Source organism: Aquarana catesbeiana, linkage group LG01 (assembly GCF_042186555.1).
Source record: "Aquarana catesbeiana isolate 2022-GZ linkage group LG01, ASM4218655v1, whole genome shotgun sequence".
In the NCBI taxonomy this organism is placed as follows: domain Eukaryota; kingdom Metazoa; phylum Chordata; class Amphibia; order Anura; family Ranidae; genus Aquarana; species Aquarana catesbeiana.
Window position 1 is genome coordinate 37,355,836 of NC_133324.1, and position 21,555 is coordinate 37,377,390.

The following is a 21,555-nucleotide window of genomic DNA, read 5'->3' on the forward strand; positions in this document are numbered from 1 at the left end:
CACTGACAGCTGCAAAAAAAAAAAAACATTGCCGGCAATAATAAAAGTGTAAAAAATGGTGTGGTAGCCCCCCCTATTCCATACCAGGCCTTTTGGAAATGGTATGGATTTTAAGAGAAAGGCCAGGAAAAGAGGTGTGAGCTGCTCCCCAAAGCTCCTTGTCCCCATGTTGATGGGGACAAGAGCCTCTTCCCCACAACCCTGGCCAATAGTTGTGGGGGTCTGTCGATGGGGGGCTTATCGGAATCTGGAAGCCCCTTTTAACAAGGGGGTCCCCAGATCCCAACTCCCCATGTGAATGAGTAGGGGTACATAATACCCTTACTCATTCTCCATAAAAAAGTGTAAAAAGTAAATAAAAACACAACACAAGTTTTTGACAAGTCCTTTATTAAAAAAATCAAAAATAATGTCCCCTGGTGTAGATCCATCGTCAATCATGACGCCACCGCCGACCCGAAAAAGAAAAAAAAAAAACGCTGGTCCTGACGAAGTCTGCCGCCATTTGACAGCTCTTAAAAAACTAAGGGGCAGTGCCACCTGGTGATATCACAGGGTGACCCCATCCCCTTGTGACATCATTGACCAAGGGCATACTGGGTTGATGACATTTCAAGGGGACGGTGCCACCCAGTGACATCACAGGGTGGCCCCCACCCCCTAGTAATTTAAGAGCTGTCAGATGATGTAGCTGTCAGATGGCAAGAACCTTCGTCAGGATTGGAGGGTTTTTTCTTTTTTTTGGCCGGCGGTGGAGGCAGGCGTTGTGATTGATGATGGATCTACACCAGGGGACATTTATTTACTTTTTACACTTTTTTGGCAAATGAGTAGGGGTACTATTTAAAAAAAAATATTTGGCATGGTATGCATTTGGGGGAATCCCACCCCATTTTTTTTTCACATTTTTTTTATTGCCGGCAATGTTTTTTTTTTTTTTACATTCAGCTGTCAGCAGGGAACCCTGCTGGCTTCCCGGGATGCTCTAGCTATTCACTGGTTGTTAAGAACACTGGTAGCCCCACTCCTTAACGCTGAAGCTATTAAACATAGCTTACACACTAGGCTAAACACTGCTAAACGCCGGCAAAAGGTGCTAAAACATTTGTCCAGAGTTTCTAAAGCAGTTTTTTTGTTTTCTAGTGTGCATGAAGCCTCAGTGTTTCTATCAACTTCAAAGATTGTTTTAAAACATCAGCTGCTTTATTGGATTAGTGTCCCAAGGGCCAGATAAAGGCAAGCAAATAGTCTCATCCGGCCAATGGACCGCAGTTTGGAGACCACTGCTATAGAGTCTCACTGTGCTTGGAAGTACACTGGTATCTAAATCCATATTAGCTGCACCAATGATTCCCTGAGATGCAAAATAATTGATGGGTCTTAATGTATGACCTATCAAACTCAGTCTTATGCCCCGTACACACGATCGGTCATTCCAACAACAAAATCCATGGATTTTTTCCGACGGATGTTGGCTCAAACTTGTCTTGCATACACACGGTCACAGAAATCTTGTGGAAATTCCGAACGTCAAGAACGCGGTGACATACAACATGTTCATCGAGCCGAGAAAAATGAAGTTCAATAGCCAGTGGGGCTCTTCTGTTTGATTCCAAACATGCATGGAACTTTGTGCGTCGGAATTGTGTACACACGACCGGAATTTACGACAACGGATTTCGTTGTCCGAAAATTTGAGATTCAGATCTCAAATTTTGTGAGACGGAAATTCCGATGGAAAATGTTCGATGGAGCCTACACATGGTCGGAATTTCCGACAACAAGCTCCTATCGAACATTTTACGTCTGAAAATCCGACCGTGTGCACGCGGCATTAGAATAAACATATTTTAATTGGAAGGGTCAATAATTACCTAACAGCATGAATTATGTGGCTTAAAAGGTCATTGCATAAGACTAGGTAAAATATAAAAATATCTGAGTCGTGATAGGGTGCTGTGGTGTCCTGTAAAATGTTGTGATTGGGTGTACTAAACAACAAAACAACACCTCAATGATATGCGGTGCTCTGCTGCAAATGAGGGGGAGCTGTTGTGGTGACACCAACAGGTTCATGCTGCCGCTGTTGACCTCTTTAATAGAATACAGCCCCAGACCATGACACTCCCACCATGCTTGACTGCAGGCAAGACACACTTATCTTTGTACTCCTCACCTGGTTGCCGCCACACGCGCTTGATACCATCTGAACCAAGTAAGTTTATCTTGGTCTCATCAGACCACAAGACATGGTTCTAGTAATCCATGTCCTTAGTCTGCTTGTCTTCAGCAAACTGTTTGCGGGCTTTCTTGTGCATCATCTTTAGAAGAGGCTTCCTTCTGGAATGACAGCCATACAGACCAATTTGATGCAGTGTGCGGAGTATGGTGTGAGCACTGACAGGCTGACCCCCCCACCTCTCCAACCGCTGCAGCAATGCTGGCAGAACTCATACATTTCCCAAAGACAACCTCTGGATATGATGCTGAGCACGTGCACTCAACTTCTTTGGTCGACCATGGCGAGGCCTGTTCTGAGTGGAACCTATCCTGTTAAACCGCTGTATGGTTTTGGGCACTGTAATGCAGCTCAGTTTCAGGGTCTTGGCAATCTTCTTATAGCCTAGGCCAGTGATGACGAACCTTGGCACCCCAGATGTTTTGGAACTACATTTTCCATGATGCTCACGCACTTTGCAGTGTTGCTGAGCATCATGGGAAATGTAGTTCCAAAGCATCTGAGGTGCCAAGGTTCACCATCACTGGCCTAGGCCATCTTTATTTAGAGCAACAATTCTTTTTTTCAGATCCTCAGAGATTTCTTTGACATGAGGTTCCATGTTGAACTTCCAGTGACCAGTATGAGAAAATGAGAGTGATAACACCAAATTTAACACACCTGCTCCCATTCACACCTGAGACCGTGTATCACTAATGAGCCACATGACACAGGGGAGGGTAAATAGCTAATTGGGCTCAATTTGGACATTTTCACTTAGGGGTGTACTCACTTTTGTTGAAAACTATTTAGACATTAATGGCTGTGTGTTGAGTTATTTTGAGGGGACAGCAAATTTACACTGTTATACAATCTGTACACTCACTACTTTACATTGTAGCAGAGGGCGGCACAGTGGTGTAGTGGTAGCACTCTCACCTAGCAGTAAGAAGGGTCACTGGTTCGAATCCCAACCACGACACTACCTGCTTGGAGTTTGCATGTTCTCCCTGTGCCTGCATGGGTTTCCTCCGGGTACTCCGGTTTCCTCCCACATTCCAAAGACATGCTGGTAGGTTAATTGGATCCTGTCTAAATTGTCCCTAGTATGTATGAATGTGAGTTAGGGACCTTAGGTTGTAAGCCTCTTGAGGGTAGGGACTGATGTGAATGTACAATGTATATGTAAAGCGCTGCGTAAATTGACAGCGCTATATAAGTACCTGAAATAAATAAAATAAATAAATTGTAGCAAAGTGTCATTTCTTCAGTGTTGTCACATGAAAACCTTATATCTGTGCAACCACACACTGCCAATGAATGAAGCCTCTACTACTAGAATGTACATGGCCTAGAATTTAAAATGACAACTAGATACCACTATTAGCGCACAAATAGACGATAACTTCAGTTGTTATTAAGATAGATGATCTATGCAACAGAAGGTGTTTTGTGTTCTCCAAATTAGCAAGACTGTGTCCATAATAACGGTGCAGCGTGCGTTTCAACAGCATTTTAGGATTGATCCACCAGTGGCAAAGAACATTAGTTGTTGGTATAAGCAATTTGAAGAATCAGGGTGTTTATGTAAGGGAAAGATTCCAGGGCAACCACGCACTTCAGAGGAAAATGTGTAACAAATTCAAGAGGCTTTTTCAGCTGAAACCACACAAGTCTGCTTGTCGTGCTAGCTGAGAACTTGTGATCCCTGGCATGTGTAAAGACAACGTTTGCTTCTGAGGCCATACTGATTGCAACTGGTGCAAGCTCTTTGTGTAAGTGACAGAAGAAAACATTTAGATTTTTATCATATGCTCTTGGACGACATGGAGGATGACAGATTCTTATCAAGGTTGATTTTTAGTGATGAAGCAACGTTTCATTAAAGCAGTAACCTTTTGCATCACGATTTCTCGTACAGGGACTTGAGAAGCCACAAGAACTTTTACAGCATGAACGAGATTCAGAAAAAAATTGTGTGTTTTGTGTTTCATCTCCAAAAGATTTATGGCCCTTTCTTTTTTGAGGGACAAACTGTTTCGGGACATTCCTATCTTGAAATGCTGAAGGACTGGATTTTCCCACAACTTAATGAAGACTCTGAAGATTTCATTTTTCAGCAAGTTGGAGGACCACCACATTGGCACAACCAAGTTCATTGGGTTCTGACCCTATCCATCCCATCCAAAGAAACACTATTATAAACAAATGATGGTCAATAGAATAAGATGAGAGTTTAACAATAGCACTGGGTGGTTGCATGCATTGCACAGACTATAATTCATACAATACCTAATAATTCTTAAGAATATCAAATAAATTAAACAGTAATGGTCATGAAATTCATGAAGTCCATGTGCTAATGTTTAAGCAAAAAAAAGGAAAAAAAGAAAAAGAAAAAGGAAAAAAAATGTGGAAAAATCTGTCCCAATATAAATAGCGATAATTATATAAAAAATGCACCAGTCATGCGCAGAATTCTTGCGCTTCTGGTGATCATCTAACAGTATTCCACCCAAAATAGATATAACTTGGGATAAAGCAATACGGCTCCAATCTGAACACCAATCAACGTTTCAGATAGCAGTGTATAGATTCTCAGTGCATGCTTTCTAGACCACCTTCCACAGAAAGGATAGAGCAACATACTCAACGTATGGAGCAAGTTTTACATAAAAAAGAGGAAGAGGGACACTCATTGACCAATGTCTAAAATAAAAAGAAATATACTTACAAGCACAAAGAGAACACAGGCATGATGTACATAAAATCATCCAATGACCCAGGAAGGCATGCTGGCATCACCACTACAACCTCTGCCCTATGTACATTTCGTCCTAATGGACGTTGTCACTGGAGCAATGGAGATGTCCATTGCCAAAATATCTTTTTTGGGTGGAGCACTGTTGGGTGATCACCAGAAGCACAAGGATTCTAGAAGGTGCACGAGTGGAGCATGTGGATTTTTTTTATTATAAATATCATTATTTATATTGGGACTGTTTTTTCAACTTTATTTTTCCTTTTTTTGCTTAAACATTAAAACATGGAATTTTGTGATTGTTACTGTTTAATTTATTTGGTATTGTTATGAATTATTAGGTATTGTATGAATTATGGGAATAATGTTATATGTTTATATATAATGAATGTACCGTATATACTCGAGTATAAGCTGACCCGAATATAAGCTGAGGCACCTAATTTTAGCACAAAAAACTGGGAAAACTTATTGACTCGAGTATAAGCCTAGGGGGAGAAATGCAGCAGCTACTGTAAGTGGAAAAGAGGGTCAACAATGCCCATCTGCCGCCTCACTGTGACCATTTGCAGCCTCACTGTGCCCATCTGCAGCCTTACTGTGCCCATCTGCAGCCTCACTGTGCCCATCTGCATGCCTCACTATGCCATCTGCATGCCTCACTGTGCCCATCTGCATGCCTCACTATGCCATCTGCATGCCTCACTGTGCCCATCTCCCTGCCTCACTATGTCCATCTGCAGCCTCATGTACCTTGATCTCCAGAACACCTGTGCTGTGACATGCAGTCTAGTCGGCAGCCATCCAGTGTAACAAAGCCCCGCCTCTTTTTTGTCCTCATCCGTGACGGAAAACTGATTCAGTTTCCCAGCAGTGATTCAATGTTCTGCCTATCACGGACAAGGACGAGGAGAAGGTGGGGCTTTGTTATAGCCACCGACTAGACTGCATGTCACAGCACCGGGAGATCAGGTGCATGAGGCTGCAGATGGGCACAGTGAGGCAGGGAGACTCGAGTATAAGCCGAGGGGGCTTTTTCAGCCCCAAAAAAATGTGCTGAAAAACTCGGCTTATACTCAAGTATATACGGTATTTGTTTGTTAATCTACTTTTGATTCACTTATTAATTATAAGGCACTTGCATGCACTTTAAGAGCTAGTGCAGCATACTCTTTTCTCTTTTAAATTAGTCATGTATTGTTATATGAAATACAGTGAGTGTAGCTGTTTGGATTGATAAGAATTGTTATACTTTGAAGGAGATTTACACTGAGTGCAGAATATTTTTTATACTTATAGCACAGACTATATTGAAAAGAAGTAAAAGTGAATGAGGATTTCACAGCACAAGCACTGTCCACCAGGATTTTCTTCACGGATTTTCTTCACGGATTTTCTTCATTTGGACTATATTATATGGATGTTTTATTGAGGTATCTATTTACTTGACATAATATCATCTTTTTTTTGCCAACAAATTGTGTATTATATTGTGTCTGCACTAAAGTTTATCAAAGTGTATTTTTTCCTGAAAATGTGCATTTGATTAACCGCTGTACAAATATCGAACGATAATAATTGCAACAACAGCCATTTTTATCTCTATTGCCTCTGCTTAAAAAAATTAAAATAAATAAATCTATCTATCTATATAGAATTTTTTTTTCTCTATAATAATATGAGGAAATTGTCTTACTTTTTGTCCTATTCCATTTCCACTTAGTTTCATATTGTTTAAAGCATGAGCCAACACATATACTGCCGTGTAGATGAAATAATATTTTGGGTTATGCTTGTTATTAAAGTAGTTATCCATCACTTCTGCCCCAGTGCAGGTGATGTTAGGGACGAGGCCTAATAACCGGAATATCTTATTTTTGATTGGGTTGGAAGAAAGACAATGAAACCTCCTGAGCCAAATATCTTCCAACAATGGATCAGCTGGACGTTTGGATGGATGTACACTTTTCAAATAAACATCTAATCCAGGAATGTAGCGAAGAAGATGAAAAGGTATTATGCTGCCGTTAAATGTTTTCCTCAGGCTGAAGTCTGGATATGAAAGGACGTTCCATGACTCATTGAGGATGAATGTGATATTTTGTCTGAGAGCATTAAATTCCTCAAAAAAACTGATATATGTGAAAATAAAGTGGCCGCATACTACAATGACATCAGTAGTTGACTTCTTGATGGCCATTATTCTCTGTCTGTTAATGTTCACATCGAGGGTCAGGTAAATGACAAATTCTATACAGATCCCATGTCTTATCATCTCCTTTCTCAGCTCCTGCAGTTCTGTTTCTCCAGTGCCATCACTTGATGTGATGATTCCAACCCAATTCCATCCCATAATATTCAGGATCTTTACAACCATCTCATACCAAACCAAGCTATTCTGAACAGTGCGATAAAAGTTTGGGAATTTTTCTCTGTCACTCAGGAGAGGATCAGTAACTCGATGATTGATCTGAGGAAACATAATGTAAGAGGTTTATACACACTGGGGTTTTTTGCTCAACTCCTGTCCATAACCTTATCTGCTTGGAGTTTGTAAGTTTTCCCTATGCTTGCATGGGTTTCCTTTCACACTCCAAAGACATAGACATGTGCAATTCGTTTTGTTCCGAATTTGTTTTTTAACAAATTTAGACAAATTCATTCATTCAGAAATAAATATCCGAATGAATGAAAACCCATTTAAAAAACGTTTCTGAATATTCGTAAATTTGAATATTCAAAAAGAATTTGAAAATTCATAAATTCGATAATTAAAAAAATTTGTAAATTCGTAAAAATTCAGAAATTCAGAAATACGAAAACCTGAAAGTTTGAAGATATGAAATGAAATGATTTATACTGAATAGGGATGAGCTTCGAGTTCGAGTCGAACTCATGTTTGACTCAAACATCAGCTGTTCACTAGTTCGCGGAACGGCAAACAATTTTGGGTGTTCGCGGCAAATTCGAAAGCCGCGGAACACCCTTTAAAAGTCTATGGGAGAATTCAAAAGTGCAATTTTAAAGGCTTAAATACATGGTATTGTCATAAAAAGTGTTTGGGGACCTGGGTCCTGCCCCAGGGGACATGGATCAATGCAAAAAAAAGTTTTAAAAATGGCTGTTTTTTTGGGGAGCAGTGATTTTAATAATGCATAAAGTGAAACAATAAAAGTGTAATATTCCTTTAAATTTCATACCTGGGGGGTGTCTATAGTATGCCTGTAAAGGGGCGCATGTTTCCCATGTTTAGAACAGTCTGACAGCAAAATTACATTTTAAAGGTTAAAAAGTCATTTAAAACTACTCGCGGCTATTAATGATTAGCCGGTCCGACAATACAGATAAAAGTTCATTAATAAAAACGGCATGGGAATTCCCCACAGGGGAACCCCGAACCAAAATTTTAAAAAATGGCGTGGGGGGTTCCCCTAAATTCCATACCAGGCCCTTCAGGTCTGGTATGGATATTAAGGGGAACCCCGGCCAAAATTTAAAAAAAAAATGGTGTGGGGTCCCCCCAAAAATCCATACCAGACCCTTATTCGAGCACGCAACCTGGCAGGCTGCAGGAAAAGAGGGGGGGACTAGAGAGCGCCCCCCCTCCTGAACCATACCAGGCCACATGCCCTCAACATTGTGAGGGTGCTTTGGCGTAGCCCCCCAAAGCACCTTGTCCCCATGTTGATGGGGACAAGGGCCTCATCCCCACAACCCTTGCCGGTGGTTGTGGGGGTCTGCGGGCGGGGGGCTTATCGGAATCTGGAAGCCCCCTTTAACAAGGGGACCCCCAGATCCCGGGAAGGATACAAAAGTACCCCTACCATTTCACAAAAAAAGTGTCAAAAATGTTAAAAATGACAAGAGACAGTTTTTGACAATTCCTTTATTTAAATGCTTCTTCTTTCTTCTATCTTCTATCTTCCTTCGGTTTCTCCCTCCATCTTCTTCTTCTTCTGGTTCTTCCTCCGGCATAACGGGTGACCGCGCCCCCTCTGACGTCACAGGGAATGCCACAGGGAAGTCCCTGTCAAGTCCCCGTGTGTCAGAGGGGGGGCGGGGTCACTGGGTGGCCCCGCCCTCCATTATTTAAGAACCGTCAGAAGACTAGAAGCGTCACACAGCAGGAGCCTCCCATCATGGATGCGGAGCGGCCCGAAAAGAAGGGAAAAAGACGCCGTGGAGGAAGATGCCGGACGAGAACACCGGAGGAAGAACCAGAAGAACCAGAAGAAGAAGAATATGGAGAAAGAAACCGAAGGAAGATAAAAGATAGAAGAAAGAAGATAGAAGAAAGAAGAAGCATTTAAATAAAGGAATTGTCAAAAACTGTCTCTTGTCATTTTTAAAATTTTTGACATTTTTTGTGAAATGGTAGGGGTACTTTTGTACCCCCTTATCATTTCACACGGGGGGGCCAGGATCTGGTGGTCCCCTTGTTAAATGGGGCTTCCAGATTCCGATAAGCCCCCTGCCCGCAGACCCCCACAACCACCGGGCAAGGGTTGTGGGGATGAGACCCTTGTCCCCATCAACATGGGGACAAGGTGCTTTGGGGGGCTACCTCAAAGCACCCTCCCAATGTTGAGGGCATGTGGCCTGGTACGGTTCAGGAGGGGGGCGCACTCTCGCCCCCCCCTCTTTTCCTGCGGCCTGCCAGGTTGCGTGCTCGGATAAGGGTCTGGTATGGATTTTTGGGGGGACCCCACGCCATTTTTTTTTTAATTTTGGCAGGGGGTTCCCCTTAAAATCCATACTTGACCTGAAGCATCATTTTTTTTAAATTTTGGTTCGGGGTTCCCCTGTTGGGAATTCCCATGCCGTTTTTTATCAATGAACTTTTCGGGCTGGCAATTCATTAATAGCTGTGAGTAGTTTTAAATGACTTTTTTTCCTTTGAAATGTAATTTTGCTGTCAGACTGTTCTAAACACGGGAAACATGCACCCCTTTAAAGGCATACTATAGACACCCCCTAGGTATGAAATTTAAAGGAATATTAGACTTTTATTGTTTCACTTTAAGCATTATTAAAATAACTGCTCCTGAAAAAACGTCCCTTTTTAAAACTTTTTTTTTTTGCATTGATCCATGTCCCCTGGGGCAGGACCCAGGTCCCAAAACACTTTTTATGACAATAACTTGCATATAAGCCTTTAAAATTTGCACTTTTGATTATTCATGTTCGTGTCCCATAGACTTTAATGGTGTTTGCGTGTTCGAACAAATTTTTTGCCTGTTCGCATGTTCTAGTGCGAACCGAACAGGGGGGTGTTCGGCTCATCCCTAATACTGAATATAATTACCTTGTGTTTATGTGTTTCCTATGTTTCCCTGTAATTCCACATCCGTGATCAGATCTGTGTTGTTTGTAATCAGTAGGTCTAGTAATGAAGACGAGTGTCTTGTTGGTGCATTTACCAACTGACCCATAAAATTGTCCTGCAAGATTTTTAGGAGATGGCGAGTTGATATCTGGATAATTGAAATCCCACATAATAACAACACTATCCTGCCTTGCTGCCGTTTAAACCTGTGATAGGAGGTCCTCCTCATTCCTCAGGTTAGGAGGCCTGTTGCATACACCCACTATTACTTTCCCATTCGTTTCTTCCCTTTGGAGCTCCAACCACAAGAATTCCATCTCCCCCCTTGCTCCATTAGTAATGCGTCCCTCATGTTCACTTGCAAATCGTTCTTGATGTACAGGCGTACCCCTTCTCCTTTCCTACCCTCCCTGTCCCTACGATATAGGGAATACCCCTAAATGGTTGCCAGCCAGTCATGTGAGCTGTCAAACCAAGTCTCTGAAATTCCTACAAAATCAAAATCCTCCTTGTTTATGAGCAGCTCCAGTTCTCCCAGTTTATTAGCTAGACTTCCAGCATTAGAGGAAACATGTCTCGTACTTGTGTCCTGTCGTATACTATTTCCTTATTAGTTGTTATAAGGCTGTAATTGGGATTTGCCAAGTTTTGAACAACTGAGAAGTCAGTTATAATACCCAGTTTTTAAGAAAATATGATGTTGAGTCAAGTAAATAGATTAAGTAAAAAGATTCAAAACATGTCAAGATATAAAATTGTGCAAGCCTGTGAAATGGTGATGATTTAAAAACCTTTGCAAGTTACCATTGTAGCATTAGACATGATATCTGTTAATAGAGTTATTGCTCTAACTCTGATGTTCACTGCAGTCACTGTTTACATATACAGTATCTCACAAAAGTGAATACACCCCTCGCATTTTTGTAAATATTTTATTATATCTTTTCATGTGACAACACTGAAGAAATGACACTTTGCTACTATGTACAGTAATGAGTGTACAGCTTGTATAACAGTGTAAATTTGCTGTTCCCTCAAAATAACTCAACACACAACCATTAATGTCTAAACCGCTGGCAACAAAAGTGAGTACACCCTTAAGTGAAAATGTCCTAATTGGGCCCAATTAACCATTTTCCCTCCCAAGTGTCATGTGACTTGTTAGTGTTACAAGGTCTCAGGTGTGAATGGGGAGCAGGTGTGTTAAATTTGGTGTTATTGCTCTCACTCTCTCATACTGGTCACTGAAAGTTCACCATGGCACCTCATGTCAAAGTGCACATGCTCAGCGTCATATCCAGAGGTTGTCTTTGGGAAATAGGTGTATGAGTGCTGCCAGCATTGCTGCAGAGGTTGAAGGGGTGGGGGGTCAGCCTGTCAGTGCTCAGACCATACGCAGCACACTGCATCAAATTGGTCTGTATGGTTGTCATCCCAGAAGGAAGCCTCTTCTAAATATGATGATGCACAAGAAAGCCTGCAAACAGTTTGCTGAAGACAAGCAAACTAAGGACATGGATTACTGGAACCATGTCCTGTGGTCTGATGAGACCAAGATAAACTTATTTGGTTCAGATGGTGTCAAGCGTGTGTGGCGGCAACCAGGTGAGAAGTTCAAAGACAAATGTGTCTTGCCTACAGTCAAGCATGGTGGTGGGAGTGTCATGGTCTGGGCTGCATGAGTGCTGGCGGCACTGGGGAGCTACAGTTCATTGAGGGAACCATGAATGCCAACATGTACTGTGACATACTGAAGCAGAGCATGATCCCCTCCCTTTGGAGACCGGGCCTCAGGGCAGTATTCCAACATGATAACAACCCCAAACACACCTCCAAGATGACCACTGCCTTGCTAAAGAAGTTGAGGGTAAAGGTAATGGACTGGCCAAGCATGTCTCCATACCTAAACCCTATTGAGCATCTGCGAGGCATCCTCAAACAGAAGGTGGAGAATCGCAAGGTCTCTAACATCCACCAGCTCCATGATGTCGTCATGGAGGAGAGGAAGAGGACTCCAGTGGCAACCTGTGAGGCTCTAGTGAACTCCATGCCCAAGTCAGTGCTGGAAAATAATGGTGGCCCAGAAAATATTGACAATTGCTCCCAATTAGGACATTTTCACTTAGAGGTGTACTCACTTTTGTTGCCAGCGGTTTAGACATTAATGGCTGTGTGTTGAGTTATTTTGAGGGGACAGCAAATTTACACTGTTATACAAGCTGTACAATTACTACTTTACATTGTAGCAAAGTGTCATTTCTTCAGTGTTGTCACATGAAAAGATATAATAAAATATTTACAAAAATGTGAGGGGTGTATTCACTTGTGAGATACTGTATATGCAGAGCCACCATTTTGTTTCACAACTCTTTAAATCCCAGTCCCCCCTTATGTGCAAACTCTATTTGAGAGTATCTGTAGAGCCTGTTCACATTCCACGGTTCTTATGTCCTTGATATACTCCTCTATTGTATCTTCTAGAAAACCTCCAGGGTGGTCCTTCTGACATCAATGGAAGAGTGAGTTAGGGATGGGGTTAGATCCAACAGATTGGCAGAATATAACAATGGCGATATCCAAGCGCTCTAATAATGTGCTCATTCTAGAAAATGCATATAAAATTCTGTACAGATGGTACTATGCACTAGCTTTTTTTTCTTGCCCGTATGTGTAGGGCAGGGATAGGCAACCTCGGCCCTCCAGCTGTTTTGAAACTACAAGTCCCATAAGACATTGCAAGACCCTGACAATCACAGGCATGACTCCTAGAGGCAGAGGCATGATGGGATTTGTAGTTTCACCACAGCTGGAGTGCCAAGGTTGCCTACTCCCAGTGTAGGGTGATAATGTATAGTATTCCACTGTACTTTTAGATCTTTTGTAGCATGTCAGGTGATGTATATATATTTTTTGTCTCAGTCCTTTTTCCTGCATTTTGGCATCTTGATATTAACCTCTTAATTGCCCAGTTAATTGCTTAAATTTACCATACAAATAGATTTTGGGGTGGAGCTTATATGAGTATAAATGTATTGCCATTTTTATGTTTAAAATGCTACGAGTAAGGCTATTGCCGAAACGCGTCAGAGTTTTGCTTGTCATTTCATGTGACCAACCATTATAATCTCTATATAGACTACAGAGTTGCCAGCTCAATCATTTTACTTAACTATGCACCAGCTTGTTTTGTGATCTTATCCATCGAGTTGCTTCTGTGGTTGCTCCCAGCTGGGGATGAAGGCACACATATGGAGGTGTCCCTGCCCTAAGGTGTTCAGACTATGGGTCCAAGTTTATGTGCTTCTCTGCACACTCATTCATTCAGATATCAAAAGAAATCCATATAAAGCTCTATTTTGTAAACCTATAGAGGAGTTGGAGCCGACCGGAGCGGCAACTAGCGACCCATCTTTTTGCAGAAACCAAACTTACCATAGCGAGAGTAAAATGCCAGATGACTGATATGGTCAACCAAAAATTAGAAGCCATTTTACTTGATACTCAGAGACTTAAATTCTGGCAGCCTTGGATTTCCTTGGTGTTCAGCTATCATGCTTTGATATTCTTCTCATGTCAATCTGATAACCCTAATCCACTGCTCCCAGAGACCTCTGTATTTATCCCTTTTGTCTTTGTTTTTTCTTATTTATTTTTTTATTTATTTCCTTTTTTTTCTCTACCTTTTTCTTGATCTTTATTTTGTTTCCAGCTCTTCTGTTGTTTTCCTTATAGCTGTGTCTCTCCTTTTAACTAATGTGTAAACCTATTAGGCCTTTAGAACAATGCCTGGTTATGACAACCATGAGCTTATTGTTTTTTGGCTTTTCTGTGTTCCCACTGTGGAATTGCAATTTTGTTTGTTTGGCCTGGTATTTCAGATTGTAGCTTTGCTTTTCTGTGATATTGTGAAGTTCTGGATGCACCTATACTCTTTTTTGTTTTAAACTATGACAATGTAATGTTTGTAATTCCCATACGTGCTTACATATTGCATGTTTTGTAATTGTCATTTTCCCGACTCTGTTGTTTATGTTCTGAAGACAATAAAGCCGTTTGTAAAAGAAAACATCAAATAGCAATGAATTTCAGTGCACTGTCTCTTTACATTTTTATTAGTGTTATAATCACACCTTTTTATATCTGTTGTCTAAAACATCTCAGACTCCCAAGTCATTTAAAAACCTTTAAAATGTTCTTACATGACCAACATTTATTTTCCACTTTAGCGCCAATACATTTTGTCCAAAAGTAAAATATGGGTAATGACATTACAAGTGACTCCATCCCCAGATTTCTTTGGGCACAAGGAAAGAAGAAGGGTCGGAGCTACAGTAATTATAGTGCCTTGCAAAAGTATTCACCCCCTTGGCTTTTTACTTATTTTGTTACATTACAGCCTTTAGTTCAATGTTTTTTTAATCAGAATTAAATGTGATGGAACACAATAGTCTAAGTTGGTGAAGTAAAATTAGAAAAATATATACATAAAACTATTTTTCAGAAATAAAAAAACTGATAATTGGCATGTGCGTATGTATTCACCCCCTTTGTTATGAAGCCCATAAAAAGCTCTGGTGCAACCAATTACCTTCAGAAGTCACATAATTAGTGAAATGATGTCTACCTGTGTGCAATCTAAGTGTCACATGATCTGTCATTACATATACACACCTTTTCGAAAGGCCCCAGAGGCTGCAACACCTAAGCAAGAGGCACCACTAACCAAACACTGCCATGAAGACCAAGGAACTCTCCAAACAAGTAAGGGACAATGTTGTCGAGAAGTACAAGTCAGGGTTAGGTTATAAAAAGAATCCAAATCTTTGATGATCCCTAGGAGCACCATCAAATCTATCATAACAAAATGGAAAGAACATGGCACAAAAGCAAACCTGCCAAAAGATGGCCACACACCAAAACTCACGGACCGGGCAAGGAGGGCATTAATCAGAGAGGCAGCACAGAGACCTAAGGTAACCCTGGAGGAGCTGCAGAGTTCTACAGCAGAGACTGGAGTATCTGTACATAGGATGACAATAAACCGCACGCCCCATAGAGCTGGGCTTTATGGCAGAGTGGCCAGAAGAAAGCCATTACTTTCAGCAAAAAACAAAATGGCAAATTTTGAGTTTGCGAAAAGGCATGTGGGAGGCATGTATGGAGGAAGGTGCTCTGGTCTGATGAGACTAAAATTGAACTTTTTGACCATCAAAGAAAACGCTATGTCTGGCGCAAATCCAACACATCACATCACCCAAAGAACACCATCCCCATGGTGGTGGCAGCATTATGCTGTGGGAATGTTTTTCAGCAGTCAGGACTGGGAAACTGGTCAGAGTTGAGGGAAAGATGTCTGGTGCTAAATACAGGGATATTCTTGAGCAAAACCTGTACCACTCTGTGTGTGATTTGAGGCTAGGACGGAGGTTCACCTTCCAGCAGGACAATGACCCCAAACACACTGCTAAAGCATCACTTGAGTGGTTTAAGGGGAAACATGTAAATGTGTTGGAATGGCCTAGTCAAAGCCCAGACCTCAATCCAATAGAAAAATCTATGGTCAAACTTAAAGATTGCAAAACTGCTCCAGCTCCTTCAAGTTGGATGGTTTGCGATTGTGAACAGCAAGGAGGAATGGGCAAAAATCCTAGTGGTAAGATGTGGCAAGCTCATAGAGACTTATCCAAAGTGACTAGGAGCTGTGATAGCCGCAAAAGCTGGTTCTACAAAGCATTGACTTTAGGGTGGTGAATAGTTATGCACATTGACTTTTTCTGTTATTTTGTCCTATTTGTGGTTTGCTTCACAAAAAAAAAAAAAAACACCTTCAAAGTTTTGGGCATGTTCTGTAAATTAAAATGATGCAAATCCTCAAACAATCTATGTTAATTCCAGGTTGTGAGGCAACAAAACACGAAAAATGCCAAGGGGGGTGATTACTTTTGCAAGGCACTGTAGGTAACAGTAGAATTAATACCTAGGTTTCTTTACCGGTTTTTATGATATTTCTTACCTGCATGCACAGTGAACCAATTAGGAACAAATTAAACTAAAACCAGTTCACCAAGGTTAGAGATGAACACCTACTTGCCCCTAAAGTACTTAACCCCCCCCCCCCATTTGTGCATCACTTGGGAGCCTGGAGCCAAAGAGCCAATTGCCTGTCAGCATCAGACACCAGTGCTTCAGGAAGGGGACCCCCCATGTTTTGGAGAAACCCATTTTAAACACTTCCCACTCGGCTTATTGTAATTGACATTGCGCTCCATGTCTGCACCCTAGGGGCCCCAGAGCAGAGCAATCTGTTACCCAGATTCTTGTACCAGGCCACTGTGTGTGGCCCTAGTACCACATGATCGCTGTGACTAGGGATGAGCCGAACACCCCCCTGTTCGGTTCGCACCAGAACATGCGAACAAGCAAAAAGTTTGTTCGAACACGCGAACACCGTTAAAGTCTATGGGACATGAACATGAATAATCAAAAGTGCTAATTTTAAAGGCTTATATGCAAGTTATTGTCATAAAAAGTGTTTGGGGACCCGGGTCCTGCCCCAGGGGACATGGATCAATGCAAAAAAAAGTTTTAAAAACGGCCGTTTTTTCAGGAGCAGTGATTTTAATAATGCTTAAAGTCAAACAATAAAAGTGTAATATCCCTTTAAATTTCGTAGCTGGGGGGTGTCTATAGTATGCCTGTAAAGGGGCGCATGTTTCCCACGTTTAGAACAGTCTGACAGCAAAATGACATTTCGAAGGAAAAAACCCATTTAAAACTACTCGCGGCTATTGCATTGCCGACAATACACATAGAAGTTCATTGATAAAAACGGCATGGGAATTCCCAACAGGGGAACCCCGAACCAAAATTAAAAAAAAAAAATGATGTGGGAGTCCCCCTAAATTCCATACCAGGCCCTTCAGGTCTGGTATGGATATTAAGGGGAACCCCGGCCAAAATTACAAAAAAAACGGCGTGGGGTCCCCCCAAAAATCCATACCAGACCCTTATCCGAGCACGCAACCTGGCAGGCCGCAGGAAAAGAGGGGGGGATGAGAGTGCAGCCCCCCCTCCTGAACCGTACCAGGCCACATGCCCTCAACTTAGGGAGGGTGCTTTGGGGTAGCCCCCCAAAACACCTTGTCCCCATGTTGATGAGGACAAGGGCCTCATCCCCACAACCCTGGCCGGTGGTTGTGGGGTCTGCGGGTGGGGGGCTTATCGGAATCTGGAAGCCCCCTTTAACAAGGGGACCCCCAGATCCCGCCACCCCCCTGTGTGAAATGGTAAGGGGGTACTTACCCCTACCATTTCACTAAAAAACTGTCAAAAATGTTAAAAACATTATTTAAATGCTTCTTCTTTCTTCTATCTTCCTTCATCTTCTGGTTCTTCTGGCTCTTCTGGTTCTTCCTCCGGTGTTCTCGTCCAGCATCTCCTCCGCGGCGTCTTCTATCTTCTTCTCCTCGGGCTGCTCTGCACCCATGGCATGGGGGGAGGCTCCCGCTCTTCTCTTCATCTTCTTCTCTTCTTCCTTCTTCTCTTCTTCCCTTCTTCATTTTCTTCTCCGGGTCTCTCCGCATCCATGCTGGCATAGAGGGAGGCTCCCGCTGTGTGATGGCGTCTGCTCGTCTGACGTTTCTTAAATAACGGAGGGCGGGGCCACGGTGACTTGACGGGACTTCCCTGTGACATCACAGGGAATGCCACAGGGAAGTCCCGTCATGTCCCGTGCGTCAGAGGGGGCGGGGTCACCAGGTGGTCCTGCCCCCCGTTATTTAAGAACCGTCAGACGAGGAGACGCCGTCACACAGCGGGAGCCTCCCTCCATGCCAGCATGGGTGCGGAGCGGCCCGGAGAAGAAAATGAAGAAGAGAAGAAGAGAAGAAGAGAAGAAGGAAGAAGAGAAGAAGATGAAGAGAAGAAGATGAAGAGAAGAGGGGAGCCTCCCCACATGCCATGGGTGCGGAGCGGCCCGAGGAGAAGAAGATAGAAGGCGCCGCGGAGAAGAAGCTGGACGAGAATGCCGGAGGAAGAACCAGAAGAAGAAGATGAAGGAAGATAGAAGAAAGAAGAAGCATTTAAATAAAGGAATTGTCAAAAACTGTCTCTTGTCATTTTTAACATTTTTGACAGTTTTTTAGTGAAATGGTAGGGGTAAGTACCCCCTTACCATTTCACACAGGGGGGGCGGGATCTGGGGGTCCCCTTGTTAAAGGGGGCTTCCAGATTCCGATAAGCCCCCCGCCCGCAGACCCCCACAACCACCGGCCAGGGTTGTGGGGATGAGGCCCTTGTCCTCATCAACATGGGGACAAGGTGTTTTGGGGGGCTACCCCAAAGCACCCTCCCAATGTTGAGGACATGTGGCCTGGTACGGTTCGGGGGAGGGCGCACTCTCATCCCCCCCTCTTTTCCTGCGGCCTGCCAGGTTGCGTGCTCGGATAAGGGCCTGGTATGGATTTTTGGGGGGGCCCCACGCCATTTTTAAAACTTTTTTTTGCATTGATCCATGTCCCCTGGGGCAGGACCCAGGTCCCAAACACTTTTTATGACAATAACTTGCATATAAGCCTTTAAAATTAGCACTTTTGATTTCTCCCATAGACTTTTAAAGGGTGTTCCGTGGCATTCGAATTTGCCGCGAACACCCCAAATTGTTCGCTGTTCAGCGAACTTGCAAACAGCCAATGTTCGAGTCGAACATGAGTTCGACTCGAAGCTCATCCCTAGCTGTGACCAATAACAGTAATCACATGCCAGTTGTAAACAACGGCTTTCATTCATAGCCATTGTGTACTATAATCTCTGTGACTGGTCACAGTTATCACATGGTACAGGGCCCAACACTGCGAACCTGTACCATGTGACAGTTGTAGCCAATCACAGACATCACAATATTAGACAATGGCACTTGAATGGATGCATTCACAAAGTAAAAATGATTGCTTATAACAGTGAGCATCACCGTAATAAGCAATCATAGTGTAAAAAAAAAAATCCTGATCACCTCCCCAACACAGCACAGTGTCACTATGGTCATGTATGTAATAAATATAATTTTTTTTTGTACATAATGTCATGAGACAGTATGCCTGATCACCGCTACACCAGTCACATGGCAACATTGTACCGCTTTGGTGACAGTAAGGACTAGTTTCTTACTGTCGTGGCTTCTGACACGCTTTGTTAAAGCTCTCTGAACATCAGTCAAAGCTCCTGTCACTAAATAAAATGGTTAGCTTACAGTCCTGTTTACTCCTTGCTTGGTTGGTGGGGCTTTTTTGTAGCTTCAATGGACCTTTGGTGGGGCTTCGGTAGGGCTTCAGTGGGGCTTCAAGCGAGCTTTGCCATAGACTTCTATGGAGGCTTTGAAGATGCTTTGAAACCCTATTAAAGCATCATGATATATATATATATATATATAAACTTGCGCTGATTGTGAACAAATGTGGTAATAAAAAAAAAGGGAATGAAGCTGCTATACACAAAGTGCTAAACACTTGAACAACATAAAAAAAAAATGTTTCAGAAATTTTCAGGCGTACCAAGACACCCCCACATGTGTCCCCACTCACCAGATCACAATGACACCCAACTTTTCAGTCTGGGGGTCAATATAGACTTATAATGATATCCAAAGCATGTCAGGCAGATTCAATGATGGGACTTGGAGACAAATCCTCCTTCAAGATGATCTCAGCCATAAAAACAGGTACCCAAAAAGGAAAGAGATGGACTAATAGTGAAGTATGCTAAGAACAGGTTTTATTGCGCCCTGTGGGAGGGCGAAATGCATTGACGCGACGCAACTTCTGGCACAACTGACGTCACTTCAGGTCTCATGGAAACAACGCTAGTAACGGCGTTTGCTGCATTTTCTTCTCCATTTTATGCTTGTTTTTAACTTACGTCTGTAAGTATGCATTTTTTATGCGTAATAAAACCTGTTCTTAGCATACTTCACTATTAGTCCATCTCTTTCCTTTTGGGTACCTGTTTTTATGGCTGAGATATCATCTTGAAGGAGGCTTTGTCACCAGGTCCCATCATTGAATCTGCCTGATGTCCTTTGGACGTTCTAAGTCTTTATTGACCCCCAGACTCAAAAGCTGGGTGTCATTGTGATCTGGAGAATGGGGACACATGTGGGGGTGTCTTGGTACACCTGAAAATTTCTGAAACATTTTTTCTGCACTGTTTGTACACCGGATGTGAAGAATTTTTTCAGTTTTTTATGGACTTTACGATTTTTTCACTTGTGTTTCACTTATCCCCTTCCCGCCGACCGAACGCATATATGCGTCCTCGGCTTTCCGGGGTTATACCGGGATGATGCCCGCAGCTGCAGGCATCTTCCCAGTACCGTTGTTTTCAGCGGGCGATCGGCTACCCGAATATAACAACCGATGCGGCTAAAAGCTGCTCGGTTGTTATACCGGAGGAGCGGGAGGGGACATCCCCCCCCCTCCCGCCGCCTCCCGCCGCTGTTACCGGGCCTCCCGTGCGATCGGGAGGCCCGGTGTCCGGTCCGCTGCCTTCGGCGGCTGGGGGCGGACTGGAACGAAGCTGCGAGCGGCTTCGTTCCAGCCTTCTTCTTGTAAATGCGGAAGCGACGTCATGACGTCACTTCCCGCTTACTCGGCTGCCAATGGCGCCGAATTTAAAAAAGTACACAGTATTCAGAATCGCCGTTTTCGGCGATCTGAATACTTTGAAGTGTAAAGGAGGGATGGGGGGTCTTTTAGACCCCCCATCCCTCCATAAAGAGTACCTGTCACCACATATTACTGTCACAAGGGATGTTTACATTGCTTGTGACAGCAATAAAAGTAAAAAAAAAAAAAAAAAAAATTTAAAACACAATTTATAAAGTACAAAAATAAATAAATTAAATAAAAAAAAAAAAACATTTTTTTAAAGTGCCCCTGTCCCCGCGAGCTCGCGCAGCGAAGAAAACGCATACGGAAGTCGTGCCCGCATATGTAAACGGTGTTCAAACCACACATGTGAGGTATCGCCACGATCGTCAGAGCGAGAGCAATAATTCTAGCCCTAGACCTCCTCTGTAGCTCAAACCTGGTAACCGTAAATTTTTTTTAAAACGTCGCCTTTGGAAATTCAAAGGTACCGTAGTTCGTCGCCATTCCACGAGTGCGTGCAATTATAAAGGGTGACATGTTTGGTATCTATTTACTCGGCGTAACATCATCTTTCACATTATACAAAAAAATTGGGGTAACTTTACTG

The 21,555-nt window shown here is 42.7% G+C and overlaps 1 protein-coding gene across 1 annotated transcript in view; it reads right to left on the reverse strand.

The window, feature by feature from the left end:
* The window catches only part of LOC141140558 (vomeronasal type-2 receptor 26-like), a 59,364-nt gene that overhangs the window by 17,288 nt on the left and 20,521 nt on the right, over positions 1–21,555 (reverse strand). The window contains exon 3 of the mRNA XM_073627930.1: positions 6,676–7,449. Coding sequence (XP_073484031.1) covers positions 6,676–7,449 — 774 coding nt within the window. The remainder of the gene's footprint in view (positions 1–6,675; positions 7,450–21,555) is intronic.